At 32.9% G+C, this 27,222-nt stretch overlaps 1 protein-coding gene across 4 annotated transcripts in view; it reads right to left on the bottom strand.

Annotated features, from left to right (window-relative positions):
• The window catches only part of LOC139100868 (capon-like protein), a 68,809-nt gene that overhangs the window by 30,950 nt on the left and 10,637 nt on the right, over nt 1-27,222 (bottom strand). For all 4 annotated transcript variants that reach the window (XM_070653634.1, XM_070653635.1, XM_070653631.1 and 1 more), the window contains exon 3: nt 2,245-2,504. In XM_070653634.1, the coding sequence (XP_070509735.1) occupies nt 2,245-2,346 (102 nt within the window). In that variant the 5' untranslated portion in view covers nt 2,347-2,504. The remainder of the gene's footprint in view (nt 1-2,244; nt 2,505-27,222) is intronic.

Genomic DNA, 27,222 nt, shown 5'->3' with positions numbered 1-27,222 from the left:
CAGGCGACACCAGTGAAGAAGAATATGCGACAGAGCTCCATTAGGCATTCAAATGCCATTTCTAGATTGCTAAAATTAGGCGGCTTCCATTATATTAATTAAACAGATTAAGACACTATAGGGGAGTTTTCTTCATTTGTATCGCTCGGACATATAGGCACCAAAAGGTCTGTTTTTGACTCATTTTGACGGCGAAGAATGAAATATTGCACTCGAGAAATTCATGATATAGACATGGCTAGCTAGACCGTTGCATCTAAAATTCAGAAGCGCTCGTCATTCAACCATGAACTCAAAAACTTCATCCCAAGACTTGCCAAAGCTAATAGAACCCAAACTACCAAAAAAAGTTATATCGTAGCCACAATTTTATGAGATTTTTCCTGTTTGAACTTTATGAATGATGGAAACTTTAACCCTCAAAACTAAAATAATGTTCAAACAAAATTCTTTCTTCTATATCCTTCGATTATCACCCCCAAGGGTTTATAAAGTTTCAAAAGAATTTCCCACAACACTTTATAACTTTTTTTTGGGGAAGTTCATAATTAAATTGGTTTATTAACTCAAATTTGGAAATCAAGAAGACATCAATCTTATGTTTTTCTTACTCAACCTGACGCTAGTTGTTCCAACAGTGAGTTTAACAATGGCAATCGCAAATAGAAAGGGATAAAATGTGTGGGACATAAATTCCTATATTTTTTACAAGAAAACTTTCTTTCCAAAAAAAGCAATTAATCATTGTGAAAATGGTAAGAAAAAGTTCGCACAAAATTTTTCATCATTTCTCATTTTTGTCAACAACTAATCTCATTTCATTAATCTAGTTCTTATTTATTTTTGCTTGAATTTGAAATAGGAGAGGAACAAACAAAAGAAGAAGAAAATTATCGCTTTTACAAACTTTTAATTCGAACCGAAAAATTCAATGAAATTGAAAAACTTCAAAACATGCAGAGAATGAATAAGTAGATGAGGAAGTAGGTGTGAAGTAATATTTTAGCGCATTCTTGCGATGAGGAATTAAAATGCCTTAGAGGAGCTTGAAAGCACATCCAAATACCCGAACGACACAAATGCATATGGCAGGTTTCCGCTACTGTTTGGCATCAATATGGCCTAATAGATGGCTTCCAAGCTAAAAGAGGTTAAGAGGAGCCTTCAAAGCTCCATGGCGGAACCTTCAACATTTGTGTTACTCGGAATACAGTACTGTAAATGTTAATCGCTGATTATTTCAGAAGATTTCGCAAATTACATTTCCACAAAAATGAAAAGTAATCAGAATTGTAAGCTTTTGTGATGATAATATTTGTGGCAAAATTTCAATGAACTTTAACATTTTATATTTTGCTATGGGACTACTTCATTAAAATTGTATTCATAGAAGTATAATTCATATTCAAACTCATCATGATAATATACAAAAACTCGAAACATAATTCAATTTCCCATTCAAATAGACACTCCTCCTCTAGACCGACAGATAAAAGACCCAAAAAAACCAAAGAAATTGTCAATATTAGCTTTTTGCGTTCATATCCTTAAATTGAATTGCGTGGAAAGTGTTGTTGAAAAAGGTAAAATGAGAAAAGAATATGCTCATGCATAGTTGTTATGTTTGAAACATAAAAAGTTTCCATAGTGAAAAATACAAGCATAGATGGGAGGAATGCGATGAAATAAACACCTATGTATGACATTCTTTTTCATGCCTCTGGCACATCTCTTTGTCTATTTGTTTCCATTCTATCTTCATGTGAAATCAATAAATATAAAGGACCCCTCATTTTCGAGATTATTTTTTAACAGTATCCAGGGGTGTAGCTGGAGGGGTTTGTCATTAAAACTTATGAAATTGACAATTTCTTTCAATATTTTAAAGCTTTTTTGAGAGAAATTTGAATGAAAGGTTTAGTCTTCCTGCCTAGGGGTGTAGACCCCTCTCCCCCCATTCCCAAAACAATTCTCATTCAACCACCCTCTGGCTACATCCGTTCGTCTACCCCCCTTTCCCTTAAAACTTTCTATACACATCCCTCTATAAGTATCATAAACTAAAATGAGGCAATATAATAGATAATGTTGGAACAAGGACATGACACAAGAATAGGCAAAAACTTTTTTTATTTTCATAAAATTTCTCTTTAATAATCCCATAGTTGAAAAAAAAGGAAGAATAGACACACAGAACATTCTCATCTTATTACACTTAAGAATGAAAATCTATAAATCACATACCTTTGCTTGAAAGCTGATGCCTGTAAAGAAGGCTTCGTCTGAGTGTAAGGGAACACGTAAATCTTGCTCGTCCTTGACTAAGTTGTATGGTTGCGATGGCATTTTTGCTTTCTTTTTCTTGCTTTATAATACACACAGAAGAAAAACCTTTCTCACTCTTATCTATATGAGAGATATTCCTTTTATCCTCCGTGCTGATTCTTTTGTATGAAATTTAATCACCAAAAAAATTCTTTATCCTTTTTTGCATACATGAAAATCTGCAAATAAAATGAAATTAATATTAAATAAGGGTCAATTTATGCCAAGTTTATAAATAAAAATTAGCATCCATCAATAATAATCACATTGTGTGCACGAATGTGCTTTGAAGAAGGTTTTCTGGTCAGGATTCAAGCGCATTAATTCAATTTTCATGTTATTATATTAAATGATGGATGTTATTCATCATGATTAATAGATATTATCCGAGGTATTTGTTCAAGAATGAATTTAAAAATATTTTTTGAATAAAATGTGTTTTTCTGAGAATTTGGGAAGATTTTAACATTTATAAGCTGTGGATTTAGAGTTTGAAGACATTAATGCGACTCTATATGACTCGACTTAAACTAAATTCTTTCGACTCGACTTAATCAAAGTCGATTGTGAGCCGATATGTGTCGACTTCGTTTTCTAATGCCGACTTGAGTCGACTCGACTCTTCTGCTAGCTCTGGATTGATCTTAACCTTGGAAAGAGTTAAATTAGCTTCAAAACGTGATCATGTTGCATGTGCATTTCTAATTAACTTCGTGATCATGTAGATTGAGGATTAACATTCATTGCTGCAACACAGAAATTTCAAAATTTGTCCAGTCAATGTCAATATCACAAGCTGTCTACACCTATGTGCAAATATTTCCAAAACTCAAAATTTGCGCTTTCAATTAATCTAAAATGCACAGCTTTTCACAGCGGTTGTTTTACAATTATAAATTTACCACAAAAATATTGATAAAGCATCTGCAATGAGATAATCAACAATCATATATTATGCCGGAAATTTCCACTTCACATAGCTTTCGAATTTTTTAATTAACCCGCACATCCAACCACTATGAACGCCAATATAGAAAAAAAAGCCAAAACAATCAACACAAAGCAGCTTTTCATTGGCGAAAATTGCGCAAAAAAACCAACAAAATTCCCGACTATACAAAGAGCGTGCTCAGTTTTGTGAGCACGCTTCTGAGCATGCTCAAATTCATCGTTTTACGTGCTCACCATAGCATGCTCAACTGAGCACGCTCATGAGCACACTCTGAATGTGCTCTCGAAAAATAAAAAATTTTTTTGAGCGTGCTCAGGTGAGCACGTTCACCTGAGTATGCTCATGAGCATACTCAAAATCAAAATTTTGATGTGCTCACCTGAGCACACTATTGAGCATGCTCAAGAGCACATTTAAGAGCTCATGCAAAATGGCATTTTAAATATTAGATGCTCATCTGAGCATACTCTTGAGCATGCTCTTGAGCACATCTTAAGCATGCTCATGCAAAATGGCATTTTAAAAATTAGCATGCTCATCTGAACTCTTGAGCATGCTCCTGAGCATATCTTGAGCATGCTCGTGTATTATGCCACATTTTATTTTAACATGCTCACCTGACACATCGTTGAGCATGCTCATGAGCACATTCTGAGCATGCTCATGTATTATGCCACATAATTTTAACATGCTCACCTGAGCACATCGATGAGCATGCTCTTGAGCACATTCTGAGCACAACGTAGAAAATGTGGTTTGTGAAATTTCAGCATGCCCACCTGAGCATCGTTGAGCTGCTCAAGAGCACAGAGCACAACGAGAAAATTTTTATGAAATTTCAGCATCTCACCTGAGCACATCGTTGAGCATGCTCAAGAGCACATCCTGAGCACAACGAGAAAATGTGGTTTATGAAATTTCAGCATGCTCACCTGAGCACATCGTTGAGCATGCTCAAGAGCACATCCTGAGCACAACGAGAAAATGTGGTTTATGAAATTTCAGCATGCTCACCTAAGCACATCGTTGAGCATGCTCAAGAGCACATCCTGAGCACAACGAGAAAATGTGGTTTATTAAATTTCAGCGTGCTTGAGCACATCGTAATGCTAAAAGCACATCCTGAGCACAACGAGAAAATGTGATTTATGAAATTTCATGCTCACCTGAGCACATCGTTGAGCATGCTCAAGAGCACACTCTGAGCACAACAAGAAAACTTGGAAAATTTTGGAAAATTTTATGAAAATTATCCACCTGAAAATACAGTGAAACACCGAAAAAAATAACCAAAAACTCTTAAAATTAATCAGTAAAATACATAACATTTATATATGGTTTTTGCCATCTATAAACTATTAGGTAAAATACAGCGGTGATAATGGTTAAGGCGATGGTCTCATATAGCAACGAAGCGGTCTCAGGTTCGAATCCAGGTGTAAGCGAAATTTTCTAACATTGGTTTTTTCAGATTATTAATTAAACAGAATTTATTACAATAACATTTTCTAATACTACTAATATTATAGGATTAAAAAAGTACCACATCGCTCTCTCTCTCCCCTAAGTTAAATTAATTAATTTTTTTTAAATTTTGCATATTTATGCATGCTTAGTGAGCATAGAGCAAAGTGAGCATGCTCCTAAATGCTCATTGAGCATGCTCGTAAGTATGCTCTGAGCATGCTCAACTTTATATCACATGACACTTTTCAAAAAATGTCTCAGCACACCACATTCTAGCTGCTCACGATGTGCTCTGAGCACGTTAAAAGAGCATGCTCTCTGAGCGTGCTCAGAAGCGTAAAGTAGTGCATCAGGTTTTGTATGAAAGAGCATGCTCACCCTAGCGTGCTCAAAAATTTGAGCATGCTCTTAGCGTGCTCTTTGTACACTCGGGATTGTGTTACTTTATATTTGCAATTGAATGGTGCAGCACTATGTAATTTAATTCATGACTCAACACAGCATCCAAAATGCTAATGTAATTTTATTTATTGCTGCGAGATTAGTTGTCTCATTAAATAACATTCCTTTCATAGAGTATTAAACGTGAATCACACGGAATTCCATAGAAAATATATATGAACGATACGTGGTCATTATAATTACGTCAGTCAGTGTGTTACCTGTTTGACAATGTACAGTTTTAGTCATATTTTGACTTTACTATTTTCTCCTGCAACATTGTGACATTAACTTTTAATTAAGAGATGGAAGTAGGGAACTTTGATACGATAATCGACTAGTTACGAACTTGAAATGTATTCATTGTTCCTGCTTATGATAATTAAGATGAAAAACAGGTTTAAGTTCTCAGATTGAATTGTACACAAAGGGAAACACAAAAAAAGAGCAAAAATTACTTTAAATTGCTGTAAAGGTGCAGCTGGCTTTGCCAGTCAGTGCGACAAAGAACACCCAAATTATGTACTCTTTTTTTTGTTCCCATACAGACATCCACACATACGTAGAAAGAAAGAGACTCGGGAATCAACCATAACACAAACAAGAACTAACAAAAAAAAAAAATAAAATCGTGCATACATTAATGTACGCGATGGAACAAAACAAAACAGGTTTTTTGTTCGGAAATTCTTCATAATGTAAAAATGATCATGCAATAATTTTTTTGAATCATGCATCAGCTGTTGCTGAATGAAATAAAAAATTTCTTTGACTTTGCACACAAATACAGCAAGAACTTTACATCCACATATGAATGACCGCTATTTTTAATGCGAATAAAATTCTTCTTTTCATCGTCGACAACGCCATGGAGTCGGGATTGGGTGCTTGATAGAAATATTTATAACCCGGCATTGTTGCTGCTTCTAATTTAAAATAATCAAGACAATGAAACCGATGGAAGCGAAAAAGAAGAAAAATTCTATTGATTGCTGAAAAAGGAAGGCATGACGGGATAAATTCTTCTTATATTTCGTTTAATTATCAACGTTATTTATTGAAATAATTTTGGTGCGCAAATGTCTATGTCACTGCGGAACTTTATTGCACTATAGAGAATATAAATTAAAATTAATTATTCTTATTGCGGATATTTGCTGTAATTATAAGCACAATTAATATATATTGACGATAATTATGAGGTCTTTGAGTTGATGCTAATTACATTGCATCATGGCTACAATCCCTAATGACTTATTTAGATCCACGAATGACTAATTGTCAATAAATCAGATTTATCTACAAATATTCCCACGAACATGCATCTAATGTCCATATGTAAATAGAAATGACTCATGCATTGATTTTGAATAAAAAACACCGGTGACTATACACGTTTCTGCGTCAAATGACGACAGCTGATTTCTGTAAACACCGGAAATTTTCTCCAATCAAGCTTTGTGAGCTGAACGAGTTAATTTACAAACTCATTTAAATTTGCACAAAGATTTTTTAAACTTGGCAATCAAATACGACTCGCTTCTATTGTTCATATTCTCTAAGTAGATCGGAGGTGAATTATTCCTCTAAGTTATTACTAGAAAGAGACGAGTTAATGTGACAAGGAAATAAATAAACTAATTAATTTATCAAGATTGTAAGACAGGTATAGAAAATACTAGGGGAGAAATTTTTTGTTTTTTTGTCACTTTCATCGTAACTTTATGGATGAAAAAACACTTCATCAAAATTTATTGTTTTTTGTACACTCTATTTGAATTCATTAAACAGGAAGCCGAGAGAATACAGTTAAATGGAAATCTAGGCAATTGATAGGCGCTACTGAATATTTTGATGAACGTAAAGTAGTCAATTTTAATCTTTTCTTAGTTTTTTGATGGAATCTTTAAGTTTGTTAAGATTAGGAGTATTTTAGCAGGCAAAGAACTTGCTCTCAATAGTATAGTAAGCTAAGAGTGACACTAATTAGCATGCTCATTTAATATATCCCATCAGACTAAGAGCATGCTTTCATGGTGCAGAAACATCACTACGGTACAAAAAACCGGGATCTTTGTCTGTTAGGGATATTTAGAATGAGCAAGCTCTAGAGAGCATGTTCTCTGAATGTTAGGGATTACAATATAATATTGTGCTTGTGTATAAGTTATAACACCACTCGGCACCACGATCGATGATCTAAGTGTATTAGTCACTATTGCATTTAAGGTAGAGAGGAGTATAAAGGTGTTACTTGCATATTTTTATATGTAAATTTAGTGATAGACATGTAAGAAATCGATCCCCTCTTTTCCCATGCTTTCTTTTCTTAGTCCATGTCATTATTTATTAAAATAAAAACAAAACCAGGGTCGACATGACTAAAAGCTGGCCTTTTTTGCTGTGGAGGGGACCAACTTTGAACAAAACTGTAAGGAACATAAGATCATGATTAGTGTAACTCCATCACTTAGGTAAAAATTCTTCAATTCTTCTTTTCATACAAAAATACCCAAATCCTCTTAATTTTTTTGGCGTTTCATATTAAATAATTTTATTTGTAAATTTATGACTCCGCCCATACCCAAGAATAATTATGTGTAATTACAAAACTGTCTGTATTAGTCATTAATTACAGATTACTGCATCCATAGAACAAATCATCAAAATTACAATTCAGTTGTATAGATGTGACGAGTTATGACTTCATCAGATATTTATCAAGATCACTTCCGACATCTAACTTCACTCACAATATTAATCATAATTTTCCATAAATTCACTTTAAAATTTCAACAAATCAATTCAAATTAAAGTCAATTCAATTGAAATTTATCACAAAACTTTAAACAGCCTGAGGATAATCCAAAGATCACCATAATTCTGCGGTTCTAACTAAACAACAGAGTATTTAAACTGTGGAATAAAATGAAACTTTAACAAGGGTAGCAGTAATTTTAGCATCATCATTTTGCGGTTTGAAATGACTTTTGTAAAAAAAATAAATAAAAATTTTATTTAAACATGCAATGAATTGATGAATGTCTAGATATTCTATACGTGCCTGTCTAATCTTTTGTTGTGTTTGTAAAATGACTCTGCAAACAATTCTTTTAAAATTAAAATTGAATTTTTAGCACAAAAAAAAGTGACATTGATGTAAGTACTTTGAACGTAGCTGACAAAATTGAAATTTTTCATACGAAAATCAATCAACATAAATTCACGGAAATAAAATTTATTTCCACCAAATTCCACCTAAGGTAAACGCAAGAAGATGAAATGACTTGAAAAATGTTTTTTATGATTTACGTTTATAATCAAATTTTTTATGAGTCTTTCTTTTACAACTTTTGGTACTCGCTTCGAATTTTGAAAAAGATTTATCATCTCTTTGTTGTTGAAGTTCCTTAACCTTTCTCCTCATTTTGATACTTTATCTTGTTTTGTGCTTCGCTGATTCATCGATATGGTATGAAATCGGACTTATATACTTATAAAGTACATGACAGTGTTGGCATGCAGGTAGATATAATCGTGTAAAGCCTGCCCCATTACGGCATTTGCAGATTGGATTGGCAAAAGATGCAAAATGGACTATCGGCAGTAGTTAAAACCTGCAGAAAGGACCATCGGCGGAAGGTGAAATCCTGATTAAGTTGCCATCAATGGAAATTGGATTTTACAACAACTCTGTAACTTACATTGTTGCCATTTGCGAAATGTGAACTAATAAGACACACACATGACTATTGAGGCTTAACAGACGGAAACAGGAAATGTACTCGATAAGAAATGGGGTTGCTTTTATTTGAGTTATGAAAATTGTCGTAACGTTATGGGAATTCTTCTATGAATTAATTAATAGGGGACGAGGCAAGCTGCAAAATATTCATTGAACTAATTCATAAAGAGTTTCAAGTTCAATGGTTTTTATTCTTTTTCCTTTCAATTTAAAATTTATTCAAAAGAACAGGGGTTTGAGACTGAATATATGTTTACATTTTTGGGTTTGTGAATTGGAATTGAATTGATTCTCATGAATAGCTTGGTAGATGAACAGTGAAAGAAACTGCAGACGTGACCATCATTTTATGATTAAATTAATTAAATCATACAATTGTGACTATAAAAGGAATGGAAATTTTTAACAATCGAAAGTCAATAAAATGCTGATCATGAAATTGTAAAATGAGTACTTAACTTGTGCGATTCGACACATGGCTGAATATGTAAGCTTTACCTTTTATTATTCAAAATAGTTTGACAACTTTTCATGTTCCTATGAACCTTAATGTCAATACACAAAAAATGCTTTAAATTTTTCATTTAATTTACACTTCAACCGGTTGCAACCCTCAACCAATATTGGATCAACTCTTCAAAAAAATTGTCCTTTTTACAGCTCCAAAGCAAACATCTCACCATTTAAAATTGAGTCATTTACTCAACTGAATCATGCCTCAAAAAGAATTTTTTCTCGGAAGGCATGACGACGGTTTGTGTTCATAAATTTACAAGCTTGCTTTATGTCAATGGACTAGAGCTATGCAGATTTTTAAAAAGAGGTGTCTCATGAGAGTCCGTTACTATATAATTAACAAATTAAGACTAAAGTAACGTGACAATCATCGTGTGTATAATTAAGCTGAACATATGTTTCCGGACTGATAAAAGAAGTAATTTAATTAGCTTTCTGCCTTATGCCTATTCTAGGTCTTGACAGCATGAAGTTCTTAATTTACTAAAATTTTTTCTTTATTTTTTTGTGAACGAAGCAAAAGCAAATAGATTAGATTACAGCACAATAGATCCTTTTAATTGGATTTGCAATGCTATCAGTAATTAGAATTGATGAACATGACACTTTAAGTTGAAGTAAAATGATACTTAATTTAGTTAGCTTGCAGCATATTTTCAAATGTTGAGTGTGGCAAAACGATATTAGAGATGATTGAGTAGACATACAACAACCAGCCATCAACACTAAATTCATAGCTCATTTAATACTGGTTCCGGTAGTGTCCTGACTAATGGCAGGAACTGGCTATAAAACAGAATATATCCAAAAACACCTGGGGTCATTTATGGAACGAGTTTTGATTTAAAATGACAGAGATTTGCATTAACTCGAGCATAACAACCTTTTTGGCTATAGCTGAAGTCAGTTAGACAACATAAATTGCATAAGTTTATGAAATATCTTTTCAGGTGCTCTTCTATGACTAAAACTCTATTTTCTAAATTTGCATTGTCATGCAATTAATTTCTAAGTCATGCATACAAGATTTAAACTTTTGATAAAATTCTTGAAAAACTTTTTTTTCCTTGTTCCAAAATTGAACTTTGTGTACACACAACGTACAGAAAGCATAAGGAATGATCTGATAAACTAGCACAAAAGACTTTCACAATAACTGAAACTTGAATATTTTTTTTATTTGGATGTGCTCGATAAGGTATCACTGAACTCAGCAAAAATGTATTGAACACAACTTCCCAATTTGTAGGATGTAATTAATTAAAAAAAGATCCATTAATAAAATTAATCAAATTAGACATTCTTTTCTTGGAAGAATCAGCATCGAAGATTCTGAATAATAATGAAAGAAGAATCTTTCAAGCGAGGCGGCATTAATGTTTCATTCTCATTATGTACATTACATTAAAAATATCATTTCTTGTTAAAAAATCAGCTTTTCATATTGTGTTGCCATTTGGATATTCTACAATGCTTTTTTTGTGCCATTTACATTTGAGAGTGATACTTTTTGTGATTCTATGGAAAGCTATTTTTTGCTATTAATTAAAAAGCAATCCCCAATGATTTTATACAGTCATGTTTAGGGGTTATTGATTCCGAATATTAAGAAGATTTATATTAAGATGCCTGGTCGGCAAATGACATACTTTATGGAGAGATTCTGGAGAAATTGTTAATAAACGAGCGTGTGTCTAGTTATTAGGACAACTTGGCATTATTAGGACAATTTGACATTATTAGGACAACTTGACACTGCCCATTCTGGATAGTGAGTCTTCGAATGTGAGAATTGATCAAAAATTGATTTTTTTATAAGAAACTGTTCCTTTTTGATGTCCAATATTCATGAGATGAGCAGGTCAAGAGTTTTTGCTAACAGACAAAGAACATGCTCTCTAGAGCTTGCATACCCAAAATATTCCAAATGAGCTTGCTAAATTGAACACGCACTTTGCAGATCTTCTATGGTTTATGATCTTTTAGCGGATATTATGAGCTTAAACGACCACCCAAGGTGTTGTCTTCAATTGACATTCATGACAAAATGTGTCTATCTATTGACTCAGATCTTTAAGCTTCCCATTCACTATATAATTATGAACGACAATAATTAAAGACTACAAAAGAAATGATAATTAATTACTGAAAATAGCTTTTTGATTCCGAAATCCAATTATATCAGTACTTATGGATTGAAGAAAGTAAAAAACGGATTAAAATGGATCAAGTTTTCAAACGCGAATGTAAACTTATGAAGGCAGACGTATAACATTCACTTATCATAGGGGATTTGATACAAATTTTGATCTGTCTAGTTTCAATTTAAACCTTTCCTATTTCATAGACAGTTCAATTAATTTTTGCAAGCATATCAAAATGTGCTGATGGTTTTTGCATGATTCGCAAATTGAGAATTCTGAAAACAGCCAATAAAGGTTGTGAATTTGAGACCGGAAATTCTCTGCATACCACGCGAAAATTGTAAATCAAAGAAATTTAATACTATTATTTTGAACTTATATTCAGCATAAATTAGACATTCACAATACCTTAAAAATCTACCTCAATTTAAATCCAATTGCGACTTTCTTAAAAATAAAAAAAAAATGTTTGAATTTCAATCTGGTCAAATTTTGTTCCGACATATTGGTCAAGTAGGACAGATATTGTACTTGAGGCATCGCCGAAATTTCTTTTGTACGATATTTTCACGATTGAGCAATTAAGTTGATTACTACCTTAAAATGGAATTAAGATAGAGAAATTGAGATAGAGGTATTGTGAATTTAAATTTAAATTCAGATCTACCCGAGTGACACAGATGAAGAAGACTCCGGCAAGTTTTGTGTCATATGGCTGCCAAAAATAGGAAGCTTCTATTAAGTGCTAATAAAAGAGGTTTAAACAAGTCTTTAAAGCTCATTGGCTGAGCCTTCTTAATTTGAGTCGGTAGGGCAATGTCTATGATTATTTTAAATTTAAATCTATGTATATCCCGATTGGCTTAAATTGTTATGAGTATCCATGGTTGTCACGTGAAGTCCAATTATTTGGTATAAGTTTCCTGTTAAGTGCCATGAAAATTGCCAGTTTGATTCCTTGTGGTCGTCAAATGACTGCAATGAGAATATTGCCAATCGGGTATAATGACTTTAAATTCAAATCCATGCCTATGATGAGTAAGTTTACGATTTAAAGCAAATTAAATTGTTTTTCTACGTTTCTAAAACATCCCAATGCCTTTGTGACACAAAAACACTTAATTTTGATATAAAAGACTCAAATTGACTTGCATTTAATTTCCGTTTTTATATCCACACTTACATCCTCTTCATGAAAAAACAGATCCATAAAAGATCTACAGTCAGAATTTATTTACAGCAATGTCCAATAAGAAGAAAATATAATATCAATCATTTTGATTGACGTGCTATTGTGATGAGGCTTAAGAACAATGCAAGAAAAATTTTTAAATGTTGGTCCAATCAAGACGAAAAAACAGTTGGACACCCTAATTATACCTCACAGAAGTTTAATTTTTTGTTTTAAAAAATTTAAATGCTGAAAGCTTCACAAAAAATTATTTTTGCATAAATTTTAATTTTTTTCCATATTCATTAAGGTTTTTAGTAAAGTGCTTTTCTCATTTTTACAACTTTGGGTATGGATGGAATATGAAAAAGTTTTCATTATGGAATGCTCATTAAATGAGACATTATTTTGTATGAAAAGTAATGATATGTTGAAAGCCATAAGGGAATAAGAAAGAAAGAAACAAAGTGAAAGACTTGCTCAATTTATGTATATTTGCATACTTTTTTTTACTTACAATGCAATGCTATGAAACATTATAATCATACCGAATCATAAACTTGAGCATTTGAAAGTGAAAATCATTGTAAAATTTATTTGCATCAATCCGTGAGGAATATAACTAATCATGACATGCATACATGTTATATTTATGTGAGAAAGATTATCATGATTTCTATTTGCCTGCCTGCCATCCACAATAATCAATTTATTTCTTGGTACTCCTCAATACACAATCTATTTGCTAAATTATCAAGTCATGCGATTTTAAGATCATATTCAATGCACTTATTTATCAGTTATTTTACAATTCTTTAAAAACACAATTTTCTCTTTTATTACGCCGCAAAGTCTTAGTCACAATCGATTGCTGGGTGTGAGGAAATGAAAACACTTGGGAGAAGTGGAGAGCATAGAAAGAGACAAAAAATAACACATTTTAAAATTCATTAAAAAAATGATTGACTTGAGCGCATTTTAGCGTGTCATGATCGTTTCTATGAAGATTAGGTGAGAAATTTTGAGGGGAAATACGGTTAATGCTAGATTTTAGTCTAAGCGGCAAAGTACTAATTATTTTTTTTTTTTTGGAGGTTTCATGAACTTTTTTTGTGAATTGTTGATGATTTTTGTTTTTGGGAGTTTGATGGTGTGCTGAATTGATATTAAAGTTTGCTAATGTAAGAGCTACTGCTTTTAAGGTGAAATGTTAAGATTTTATTAAAAATATCAGAAATCTTGAACTGATAATCTTGTGTACAGGCATAATCATCAACAGTTGACCATATTTTCCAGTTAATCTTAAAGTCAGTTTTTGTTCTCAGTTGAATTTTGGCAATTACTCTAGTGTGGAACAAGTGCACTTTAATGAGTGTGATCATAAGTAGAATCATTCACTTCTGTATGCATATTCCAAGAATTTTTGGAAGGAAACTTCTGATAAAAACAGCACTGCATTCGCTAATATATCCCAAACAGCATAATGCACTTAATCGCATATCTAACCGAAAAAATGGGTTAAAATCGGCCGGCATGACGACGTCAAGGCAACTTCTTGACAAAACATTAATACGACAACGTGTTGATGCTCTAATTGTTATGCTTATTATGGGTACGTTGTGGTGTTTGGGTATGGTAATTGGCAAACGATAGCCATCAATAGAGCCAGCTTTAGACGCTATCTAAAAAAGTAATGGATTACATTTGATTATGCTAGCAAATATTGAAAATTATAAGCCAATACCGAGAAATTAATCTTGTTGGAAATTTAAAGTCCAAAAGCTGAACAATATTCAAATTGGACATAGACAACAAAGACAAAATGAATTGAAAAGTGAAACTTTCTTCCTCAAAAAAAAGTAACGCAAATTCATTGCAAATTGCATCACATCTCAAAGCATAAATGGCTTCAATGAGCAATTCAACAATAGTAGCGAAAATCGGTATGTATGAAAATAATCAAGCTCAATTCCTCCGTGCCTATCTTTTTTATATATTGGGAGGTAAAAAAGACAATTACGTTGTGTATTTTTTTTTGTAAATCGAATAATTTATAAAAAGCAGTAGCAGTAGCAATGGCAAATAACAATTTTTTTTTGCATGATCATTATCTTTCAATTTCACTTTACCTTTAACAGAATTTCACGTTCCATTTTTAGATTTTTTTCTACTCTTGCACGTGTTACTGTTCCATTACTACTGATATGAAGTCAAGCACTTTTTTCTCTCCTTCATTACTAGAGATACTGTAATTTTTATGTCACGAATGCTGTGATGTTAAAAAAATTAAATAAAAATTGTTTTAAGTCAGTTCTTTTTTTTGTTATATGTGTCAAATACAGTTTACGTCTTTCTTTTGGGTCATGTTGCGATAACAATACATACTCTCTCAAAGAAATATTATGTTTCATGCGTTTTATATGCTCGATAAAAGCAAGTTTATGTTAAATTGTCAAGTTCAATGAACCTCTCATTTCTTTTTCCTCGTCCGTACACAATTTCACACTTCTTTGTGTTTCACTTCCAAAAAAAAAATAATACTAAGTAGCGTACACAACAACATACAACAATACCCAGCATAAATTAATGTATGTATTCACCATAACTTGATATTGTGTAGGTTAAATGAACATCAGAAGAATGTGCATGACTACTTCGTTGGAAAACCACTTGACTCGATACAACTTTTATTGGTTCAAAAGTGTCGAACTTCTATCCATTTCGGTCGTCGTCATAAAGAAAGAAGGGAGTGCAGAAAAAAATGCAAAATGGATAAATTCTGACAAGGATCCCCCATAGCAAAAATGGTTTGAATAAAAGAATTGATAAAACTTTATTTTACTTCTTCTTATTCCACTCTATTTCAGTTTGAGAAACAAGTTTTCAACGCAATTATCTGAAATTTCTTGTTGAAATGGATATAATGGATCTTATTTTGGCCATTTGTCAGTTTACTTTTAATGGCTTTCGTGTAAGATCATCCCACGAAGATTGAAATGTTGAGATTGACTCAGTAACTTGTTGGTCATGAGTCATGTAATTGAAATAAGATAAGAATCTTTGGATTAATCACCTTATTATGCAAATTGAGGGACAAAGAAGCTATTTGCTGAGGAAAAGTAATTTAGTACATTTTAATCTGTAAGGTTTCGATGTGCAATGTACCGCATTTTCTAGGGGTGGCATACAATTCATTAAAGTTTCCATCTATCCTCTAAGAATGGATACATTTTCTTGTCCTTGGAATTTGATGAAAATATACCCGATTGTAGTCATTGTCGTGGAGCTGCCATGGAGACAACAAATGTCTGACATGAATTCTCGGATGCGCACAGATTCTCGGCTTCAACCCACCACTTCAGCATGCCACATATTTGAATATATTCCAGAACTGTGCCTGGATCTCTGACTTTTTAGATAGAGCGATAGAGCCAGCTTTAGGCGCCATCTGAGGGACGCCGTGGATCACAATTGATCTGTACGGTCAGCGAAGTAAGAAAGTAAATTGCTCCTGAATTGAAGCAAGTCTGGAAACAAAGTGCTTTCCGGGATAACATTCCCAATGTATGACATGTACAATACACTCATTCTTAAACTTTTGTTGAGATTTCTCACGCAAACTTCTGATTTCTTTTAACATCTTCTCAGAAAGTCGTGGGTTGATATTTTAGGATTGGAAACACGCTAATCGAATCAAACTTCAAAAGATATCCATGCACACGTCCTCAATAAACATCCTACGTCCCATATTTTCTTCGATTCTTTGTGCAGGGTTGTACTAGTCTGCCGATCAAGTTCTTTTTGAATATGCCTTGAAACAAAGATCGAAATCGACTCGGACAGATGTTGCATGGAAAATCGACTAAAGTCGACTAGACATCGGGCTCTGTCTTGAACCGTATGCGGTTTTGGTCGAGCCTACCCACCAAGGTTTGCTCCGTGTGGCGATAAAGTTTGCACAACCCTGCTCTTGTGTGATATCCACAAAGATTCCCTAAGAAAATGCGTCTCACTTAGTACAAAAACTTTTTCATTCAGCTCAAGTCTTAAGACCGTTCCTCAACTCATATTTCTCTTTCTCTCTCGTGCTATTAGTCATTACCAAGAAGTTAAATATATACTTTTTTTTTGAAAACTATAAAATGAAATGAAAAGAAGAGGTTTGAAGATATTTGTATTGGTAACCCTTCTTTATTTTCTCTTCTTCAGCTTCTTTTCCATCTTCTTATTCAGTCGATATTCTTTTCCAGTTGAATTGAAGGTCAGAAATTGGATTTTTCTTTGTTACATTCTATCCAATGCAGAAGAGATTCAATTAAAACAGAAACTTTTGCTTTTTTGGTTGATAATCGATAAACTTTTTTTTGCAATTACAGAAAACAATTACAAATTTGTGCTGTATTTGCTTACTAAACACATTTTTTTGTTTCATACCAAATGTATTTGCAGTGTTGTAACAGATACACAAAAGGCATTTTCAACACACAATGAGTCATCAGTAGTAAAGTCTCAATGAGTATTAATTCTGTTCCTTTTCTCTTATTTTCTTTCTTTCTTTTTTGGTCTGAGTTCTTTATTTTTTGTGCTGTTCACTGTTCTGTTTCTGTACTCAATGATGTGTAACTTTGGTAAGCTTCTTGGTGGTGTATACATGTATTATTATGGTATTTCGAGTCCCGCTTTGTGCTGAGGTATTAACACGCAAGAGCTTTTTGTTAGCTATAAGATTTCAAGAAGATATTGAGGCTCATAAATTATCTCTGAGGAATTCAAGTTAATTGAGTAAACAGAGTTGGGAATTTGATGTGGAATTTAATGAGATTTCTTATAATGGGCTGTGTTTTGTATTCGCAATTGGAAATCTGCTGCGGTAACAGTGAGTTTAATTGCACTAAACATTGTTGCATGGAATTAGCAAATCAGCTTGAATTTCTGACCTTGGTTTAGAAACTTTTGTGGAGTTTATCTGATTTTAATTAAATTTTGTTCCAAAATTGATCACGAGTGGGACAGGATGGAATTATTAGACAGTATATTCAGACTGGATTCTTGGCGATTGCCCGAACATAACATCGTGTTTGCTAGAGCACTGTGAAAGGCTCTAAGTCACTGACGCCACCTTGACAGTGGATATCGATCCATTTTTACAGTGAAAAATGCGGTATGCTGCATTGTGCCTCTCTAGTTGATGACATCGATCAACTTTTTAATTTCTCTTCAATAAAAATCAAAGGCATTTCCTCCCAAGAATTTATTATAGCTGATTGATGCGTCTCATCAAGTTCATAAATCTCATAACATGTCAAATTACATCCAATTAACAGCTCGATCACCAAAATGTAATTTTCGTCGCAATGAAAAAGCAATTTGTATTCACTTTAAATATAAAAAAAGTTTTACAGCCCGAAGAAAAGTTTTTGAGATACAGCTTGATGACATTCAAGGAAAGCCATTAAAAAATTTTAAAGCGAAATTGATTTATGTGACAGATGTTTGTGTAGTGCTTAAGGGTTCAGCAAAAAACATTTTCGCTTGATTAGAGGAAGATAAACATTCAGACAGACAACAAAATATGAGAAAAAAATGCCATAGCCAACAAGCAAGCACAGGTTCAGTTTACTTTAGAAAAACATAACAAAAAAAAAATCCTACACATCACGGACGAATGAAATTCTTTGTAATCCAGCAAAAACATCCATTTCTAAATGGCAACTCTGACTAACAATAGATTTGACGTCAAACATGGATATGAAATAATGAAGGAAGAAAGCTAATGTGATTCACGTAATTGATTCTTCACAGCCTCTTGGATTTTTTTTTTATTCCTAGAAAATTGCAAATCAAAGCTCATTACCTACACTTCTCGCAATAACTTGATTAAAAACACATTTTTAATTTTATCGCAATTGTTTGGCTCGTAAAAATAAATTATTTTCACTTTTTATTTCTAAATCATTTGATGGGGGGTTGTTAAGATGTTTTGTAGCCCTAAATGGACCCCTCTTCTTTGGAAGGTACTGATATAGTCTAGCAGGGTATGGTAATGCACAGATGCACCAATAGGCCACGAATGAACAAAAACTTATTAGAAATAGTCATTGACTAGACCATAGCTGGAAGTCTACCCGATTTTTATATGAAATCGAGTCAAGTTGAGTCAACTTTTTCATACAAAATTCGAGTCGACTTTGAGCTCTGAACTAGACATTAATTTGCTTTTGAATAGTTTTAAAAGATTTTCATACCTTTTTCGACACATTTCTAGCCTCGAACAGGCATGGAGCATTAGCTAGCTCACAAAATTGAATATTCCCGATCATTTTGACTGATTACACACATGAGTTGGAGTGGCAATGAGTCCTGCCATTGCCTTCCCAGCCAAGGAAGTAAGTAAAGTAAGTAAGCACACACATGAGTACGCTCATTTAGGTGAATATGTTCATTGTTTGTTAGGAAGTGATTTAATTATACTGCCTGGAATGACAATAGTAACTAATAAATTGGTCGCGCATTTTGAGGCTTTTCTTTGCTTCATGGGGTAGTAAGTATAAAATTGCAACCACTGTCGTTCCATAACATCCAAATAATTCCTCAAGACTTTGAATAATTCCTCAAAGTCTGCAAATCATTTCCATGAAATCGAAATTGAAAGTGTGAAATATTATAAAATAAACATAGTAAATTAAAAATTCGCACGTTTATCACACACATTCTTATTGTTGCTGCATGTATGTATATATACGAAATTAGTCTGTTACAAAACTCGATATTCTTGAATAAATAAAAATGAATTAACATTTTCACATGCGAATAAGAGTACGAATGAATGAACAAGCTTCATAATATGAAGTAATAAGAGATATCAATTAAGCACATTAATGAATTTTGCATTTGTGAATGAAAATAATTAACTTCTGTCACAGCATGTCCAGGTGTGTTTGCTTGAAATGAAAATATTCGAATAGAAAAGTCAGTGATTTTATTTTGAGATACTTTCTGTGGTTTCTGCATGAGAAGATAATATTTAATGGATATCCTCAAGATAAATTATTCAACAAACTATTATGGACTGAACGTTCTCAACTTTTACCATAGTTTTATGGCAAATAAGGGAATAGTTTTCAGTTCTGTTCTTAAAGTTTTCACTTTTGCGGAACTCAATCTTTTGCAAAGTACTTCCTCTTTGAAATAAACTTACAGATCATTCAATTCAGTCTATAACTTTATCTTATCTTATTTTTATAAAGACCCTTCTCAAGTTACACTTTTCTTCTTCTTCTTTTTCAGTTCCAATAAAACAAACACTGATCCATCAAGTGACAATATAATATAAACAGAAGTGCCAAACTAAACAAAAGAACATTTTATATCACATTAAAAATTCCAAGTAAGTACACCTCATAAACACATGACCAGCAAGATATTTCCATCAATGAAATTTTTAATGCAACGACTCGCCACCATAAAATGCGGATTAGCCTTGATACCAACAGTTACGCAGATACAAAAGCCATGATTGTTTCGAAAAATTCACCAACGAATATGATTATGCAACAAGCTTTATCGTAATGACATTGTCTGAGTCATTAGATTGAAATTATTATCTGATCAGGTTTTGAGCATCTTGTGTGACTTCTTCTCTTTTGGGGGTAATTTGGGTTAAATTTAATTAGAATGCTGAGGTTGATTTAAGATTTATTTATTGGTTTCAGTCAGAATTGCTGTCTAATTGCTTGAATTAGTTGATGACTCTCGAATGATACAAATGAAGCCGGCTCCGACACAGATTATTTAAAGACTCAACCTCCATATGGATGCAACATGGTAGCTTTCATTTGTAGTTATTAAAAGAGTTTTGATCGAGCCTTCAAAAGCTATGTGGCAGAGTCTATCTTCATTTGCATTGGACGAGATTAAAAACAAATAGCCCGAATACCAATAGCAGGTTGAGGTTACTCTGACTTGGTGCTGGATTTGGTTTAAATCCGGCGACATTTCAGAGTCACGCCGACCTTGTGCTTTTCGGGTGCAAATAATTTTCAAAGTTTAACGAAAACTAAAGTTTAGTAGAGTAATTGATAAGCGTCTTCAATATTCAGCTCAAGCATCATTTTGAGACGTGAATAATATGGTAAATTTTTAAACAGTCGCTGTAATTTGATACACCTTGGATACACCGTAAAAAGGTTGTAATCAGATTTTAGGATGCTTTATTAATTCAAATTATTTTAAAAGATTTATTTATGATGAATTCCATCAACTTTAGAATTATTTAATGTAAATTTATTCAATTTGAGTCAATCGTCCACTTAAGTCAAATATTCAATCCCCATTAAAATTCGCTAAAATTTACAATTTCTAGCTAGGTCAAAAATGCGTCCAAAAAATTCAAATTCCAATATTTGCACAAATTATCTTACGAGTTCCTTAAGTTTCTACATTTTATTAATGCACAGAAAAGGAAATAATAGAATATTTCTCTTCATTTTACCCGAGAGGCTTGTCTGCTCGTCTTAATGGAGAGGAATGAAGAGAAAAAGAACAAAAGATCTGACCTTGATTTTGGTCAATGTTTCTATTTTACAAAATATGTATAAAACGCTTATACAGAAATAAAAAACTTAAACCTAAAGGAAGCCAATCAAGAAAGTAAGACAGTACAACAGAAAACTTAGAATTCATACACATTCATGTGCGTATTTTACCTATTTTGTCGTTTTGAAAATTTTTAATACCTATTCAAACATTAATTATGCACAAAAGACATACGCAAGTTTGCATACAAATTAGGAGTAGTTTCCTCAAGCATTAAAATAGACAGCATTTAATTAATTTATTTTTATCACGAATTTTGTTGAAGCAGCAAATAAACGTGTCTTATTCATAAAAAGTATTCTTAAACAAAACTTCCATTTCTGTTGAAAAACTTTTGATTCTTAAACGTTAACGCTGGCGTCATATTCAAAAAGTAACTACAGAGCTGTCTCTTTTCGGCTGATTAACAAAAACTGGTTATAAAGTCATTGTATATGCGAGGGTGAGAGCGAATTTTGTTTCATCGCTTGCAGCACTTCTTGGAATGAAAAAGTAAAAAATTATATTTGAGGTCATTAGTAATCATCTTAAAAGTGTTAAGTCATGGATGAAATTTTGGCTGCAAAATGATTAGTGGAATTTCTTCAAAATTGATGTTTAAATGAAGTCTGACCTACATAAGTTTTAACAACTTTCAATATTACAAAACTAAGACTTCTCAGAATTAAGGAGGATCAACTTTTGAAAAATGAAATGTAGAAACCTGTGGAGAACTTAAGGGGGTTATTTACTATCCACATTTTTAAAAATTTTTCATAGTTAAGAAAAAATTAATTTTTGCATGGATCCGAAAACATACGTTTAAATGAACGGCCTTCATAAAATGGATTTAACGTTCACAAAAAAAAGATTTCTAGGAATTTTTCGGAATTGCAAGCGTTCATTGCTGGGACAGGATATCTACAAGCGAAACATCATCCAAGGAGTTCGAGAATATAGCATTCAACATTGGTGCAACAATGTCAGTTTAACCTGCAAACAGAGAAATTTATACAAATCTGATGATAGAACCAGTAATCGGATAACTTTTGTTATCTCTTTGTTCCACATAACTATATGATTACTACAAATCCTAATGAATGAAAATTATATTGAAAAAGTATAATTTCAGTAATGATCTCGAGAGAAACGAGAACCCACGACAAGCATTCTGGTCGAACCACTGAGCTACCGTGGGTCTCGACTATATGGTCTTATCTCGCTGCGGATCGGGATCAGGAATCATTTCTCTCGATTCTTTCGATCTAGAAAATTTATCAGGACAGAAAACTAATTCTTATTCATGCGCTATAGACTCTACAACCTTCATAACGTTAAACCTCATTTACGAATGACTCCACTAGACAAAAAAAGCTTTTTTAAAATTTGCAATGCAAAAATCAGTCATACTCTGTTCAATAAGACAGCATGAGAATATGCACACATTTTCTACGCTTTAAGTTCACTTAACGAAATAAAAAATTAATGTCGTTGTGAGAATTAAAAAAAAATCCTCTCTCAATTCATTTTCCCGCTCAAAGCTCAGCATTCCCAATTGTATTTTTTAAGAAATATTAAAAAAGGCAAAAAAGAAAATTCGCTGACAACATCATGAATTGATCTTTTCCATTCTTTTTTTTCTATAGAGAATTTTTCACTCGTCCTAGGACATCAAAGCGTAATAAATAATACAACAACCCTTGTCATACCCTCATTGATTGTCTAATAAAATTCGCATCATTGTTATTTTGATTCTCTACGACTACTGATTTTTCATCATGATGTTAGAAAAAAATGTCAAATAGCATAAGAAATACATTTTTCCTCTGACTGCTTACGCTGATAGAAAAAAGCATTTTCCGTCGTATTACTGTCACATAACATTTTATCACTTTTACTGTAAACATGTGAAAGGGAATGTGTCAATTTTAGGATATATAAAAGTGAGAATGGGCAAGTTTAAAAGAAGTTAGCCTATTTAGTCATCCGAATCGGCATGACATGGGATTGTTTCTCTGTTAACTAGCTTGTCATTTCTGCATTGTTTTGGAATTGACTTAAAAGCAGAGCTTGAAGTTGACTCTGATTTTGTATGAAAAAGTCGACTTTATATTGCTCGATTTCTGAACAGACAAGGAGCATGCTCATGAGTATGCTCACAAAACAGGAAAATATGGAAGCTTCGACTTCCATCTGACACCAAAGCTGACCAAATGTCAAGTGCATACTTTCTCGTGGTATTTCCTGATATTGCTAGATACACCGCTAGCGAGTGAGCAACATTTATGTCTAGATAAGTACGTAGTAAGGATAAAGTAAAAGCCTTTCCAAACCACCTTGTCTCAAGGGTTGCAGCCCCAAAATCAGGCAAGTGATGGTAAGCCTTACAACCGACCATTTCCAAAATCAACTTGTACATAGCAGCAACTCAAGGTTTGCTCACAAGACAGCAATATATCACTGCTCATAGGTCCTAACTGGTTCGCTTTTAGGTACCTTAGTAGACTTTCCGAAATATGAGAGCATACACTATATCTGTTAATAAGGTTGCCCACCATAACGACATGACCTTGCAACCAGAAAATTTACCAGCTTAAGCTCAATTCCTTCACAAGACTAATATTGCATAAATGCATTTATAATCAGCTTAATACTTAAATTAATGCTTGCCTTTCAAATCCTCTTCTAAGTTGAAATTCGAATTTCAAACAGAAATTCAACACTCGAGGAATGTCAAGTTTTAAAGTGAATTTGAATGCATAATTTGCAAGTCAACAAGCGTCACAAAAAATATCCAAAATTTTGCATATTTTCTCTAAAAAATTTCTCGGAAATTTTTGAATTTTGGGATCCCCAGTCCTTGAGAAAACACAGACATGTGATGGATGATACATCAGCTAGAGCTGCTTAATATCTCAAATATTGATTCTGTCTTATTCTTTTAAAAGCCATAAAGTAACTCACTAGTAACGGATCTTTATTTGCTATGCACTCGTTTCACCAATTCCATGACACACACAGAAAAAAATGCTGTAATGTATGCAGCTATAAGTTAAGATTATTGTACAAATATAATAATAATATTTATATTACAACAAAGCGAGAAGAAAGAATTAGAAATAATATATATTTTAATAAAAACTGGCAACAATGCGAATATAAAGATATATTGAATAAATAAAAAAATTATACATCAGCAAAATTGAGTCTATTGTGCAATTCCACAATTCAACATACACATTTTATATGAATAAATTTGTTTCTTTCTTCATTTTCTATCAAAATTATTCTTCCTCTCATTTCCTTCACTCTTCTATCTCCCATAAATCATTGTGTAAAATATTTGTCGATTTTTGGATAGATCGACAACATCAATTTAACATTATATAATATAATCAATAGTGGGGGCGGGGTAGGTGATGGTGGAAAAAATTATAAATTGGATATGTGCGAAAATTTTCAATTTTTCAGCATTTTCCATGGATTTAGTCATGATCATATAAGCTATGACAACAAAACATTGAGAAGGTTGTATTTCCAAATCTATGCTGGATAACATTTTATGCATGCTGAGAATAAAATAAGCAGTAGTGATCAATTTTTCTTGCATGATATCCAAGGTCTAACGTAAGTGTAAAGCTCGGTATTGTCAGTTGAAAACTGGTACACAATCGCATTATTGTAATGACTTGTTTGAAATTCAACGAATGACGCATGTCAATTTTTAGATACTTTACTTTAGTATCTAAATAGAAATAAAAAGGAAATGTTTTCAGATTTTTTTTACCGTTTAAATTTTGTGAATGCATTGGGTAAAATTGATGTAGGCGATAAAAATTCATGAAACAATGAGAATACTTATTGGATTTGAATTACAAAAGAGGTTGAAGCTAGAAGCTACTATGGGGGTCTTTCACTTATTACGTTCGCTTTTTAGGGGGGAGGAGCGGATCTACGATTTTGTAACAGCTTAATTCAGTCAGTGATTTGCATCGGGACGTACCTTGATGTTAAGTGTCGACCGACATATGCACGGTTCATGGAATTTCCAAACGTTTTTGAAGACACACTAGTGTGCTGCAGGACACATATTGCCCAATACCGGGAAGTGTTCTAAAAATTCATTTCGTGACTGACGTAATAACTAAACAGCCCCTAGGCTTGGTGCCTTAAAGCAATTCAAACAAACAATAAACTAAAGCAAAATTTTCATAATCGTTTGAATTTGTTGAATATTTATATTGTCTGATAATTATTGGATTTAGAGAAATCTTATACTTTGAAGAATATTTTTTATGGCCATGGCCTTTATGAATAAATTCGCAGACACATGTCATAATCAAGATTGTATTCGTGTGGATTTACCGTATGTAGAACTTCTTCTTGGACGCTTTGTGGATGCTTTGTGAATTATTAAAATTTATTTCATTACATTGGGGTTCGTTCATAAATGATGTGTGCAAAAGAAACGTTTTTTGTGACAAAATTGTTTGTTGGACATTTGGGAAGGGTGTGTGACTGAATTTGAAATGATTAATTATGATCAAAATTGTTAAAAATTCTGAATGATCAGTTCCACATTTTTGACATTTAAGTTTAACTTGGGATCATGTTCAACCGCTTTAATAAGGATCAATAAGAATTAATCATCATTAAAATCGATTCCACGACATCAAAATCCATCCCATGCGAGTGCCACTCACATTAATACCTAACAGCCTCCTGAACATTAAACATTCCAACTAAACGACCCTAAAGTACCGCTTACAATTACATATGAAGATGGCTTTAAAATATGAGGTATGCATTTAGAGTCTGTCCAGCCATTTACTCATCATAAAAAAATAATATACGATTGACATTAAGTCGGCCATACGCTAAGAAAGAAATCGCACACATAGCATGACAAGTTCTGTTTTGGAATTGAACAACATAAATTGTGTGGAGATGCTGATGACAAGCAATCTGCCAACAGCATTAAAAGAGAATTATGGAGAAATTGTATGGAATTTTGCAGAATTAGTCACATTCAGAAATTATGTGCATTTCAAATGAACAGTGGCATTGAAATTGTATAACCCTCATAAGCTTATCATCCGTTTATTCAGCATCAGTCAAAACAATCTTCTCCTTTACATGCTAAAATATTCTTAAATGTCTCATCTCTATTTATTCAATTAATTAGCAAATTTATGCAAAATCTGCCTTTGATATACATGACCATTAAAAATCTCAAATCAATTGTGAAGCACAAATGAAATCTAACATCATTTAGAGCTTGCCATTTTCGGCTAATTGAACTAAACTAATCTAAGCTAATTGAACTAATTGATCGAATTGAACTTGGCCGGTGAGTGGAAAGAGAAGGAAAAGATGAAGACATGTGAGTGAAAAAGTACATTTGTTTCACAAATATAAGCAGAATGTGTGTTGAAAATTGAGTTTTAGTTTAAACTTGATGTATCTTTCTGAAGGGGATTGTTCGGTCTTGATGGGGATTGAAGATATTTGAGGGTATGGGTTGGGGGATCAGGATATGGACGGGCTGTGATTAGACGAATTTATGTCTACTTAAAAGCTTGACATTTGACCTGAGCTTGAAGTCGACTTAAATCGAGTCAAGTGGACTTAAATTGACTCTTACATATAAAATCTGATTCGACTTCTAGCTCTACATTTGTGGAACACTAGCCTTCAATTGTCAAGTTTGTTAATAGACTTAATGTCGACTTATAATAGCCTGTCTACTCGGGCTGAGGTTCAAAAAATATTCAAATTTGATTTGACCTTTCTCTTAGATAGGACTATATGTATACTGTAATCAAGGCTTTGACGCTATTCATCCTGTCCCATACAAATCATTCATCCGCATTCGTCTTTTTTCATG

This window comes from Chironomus tepperi, unplaced genomic scaffold, assembly GCF_022539635.2.
Source record: "Chironomus tepperi strain 1889 unplaced genomic scaffold, CSIRO-AGI_Ctep_v1 contig_68, whole genome shotgun sequence".
Taxonomy (NCBI): domain Eukaryota; kingdom Metazoa; phylum Arthropoda; class Insecta; order Diptera; family Chironomidae; genus Chironomus; species Chironomus tepperi.
This window is presented reverse-complemented; position numbering and strand designations above follow the sequence as displayed.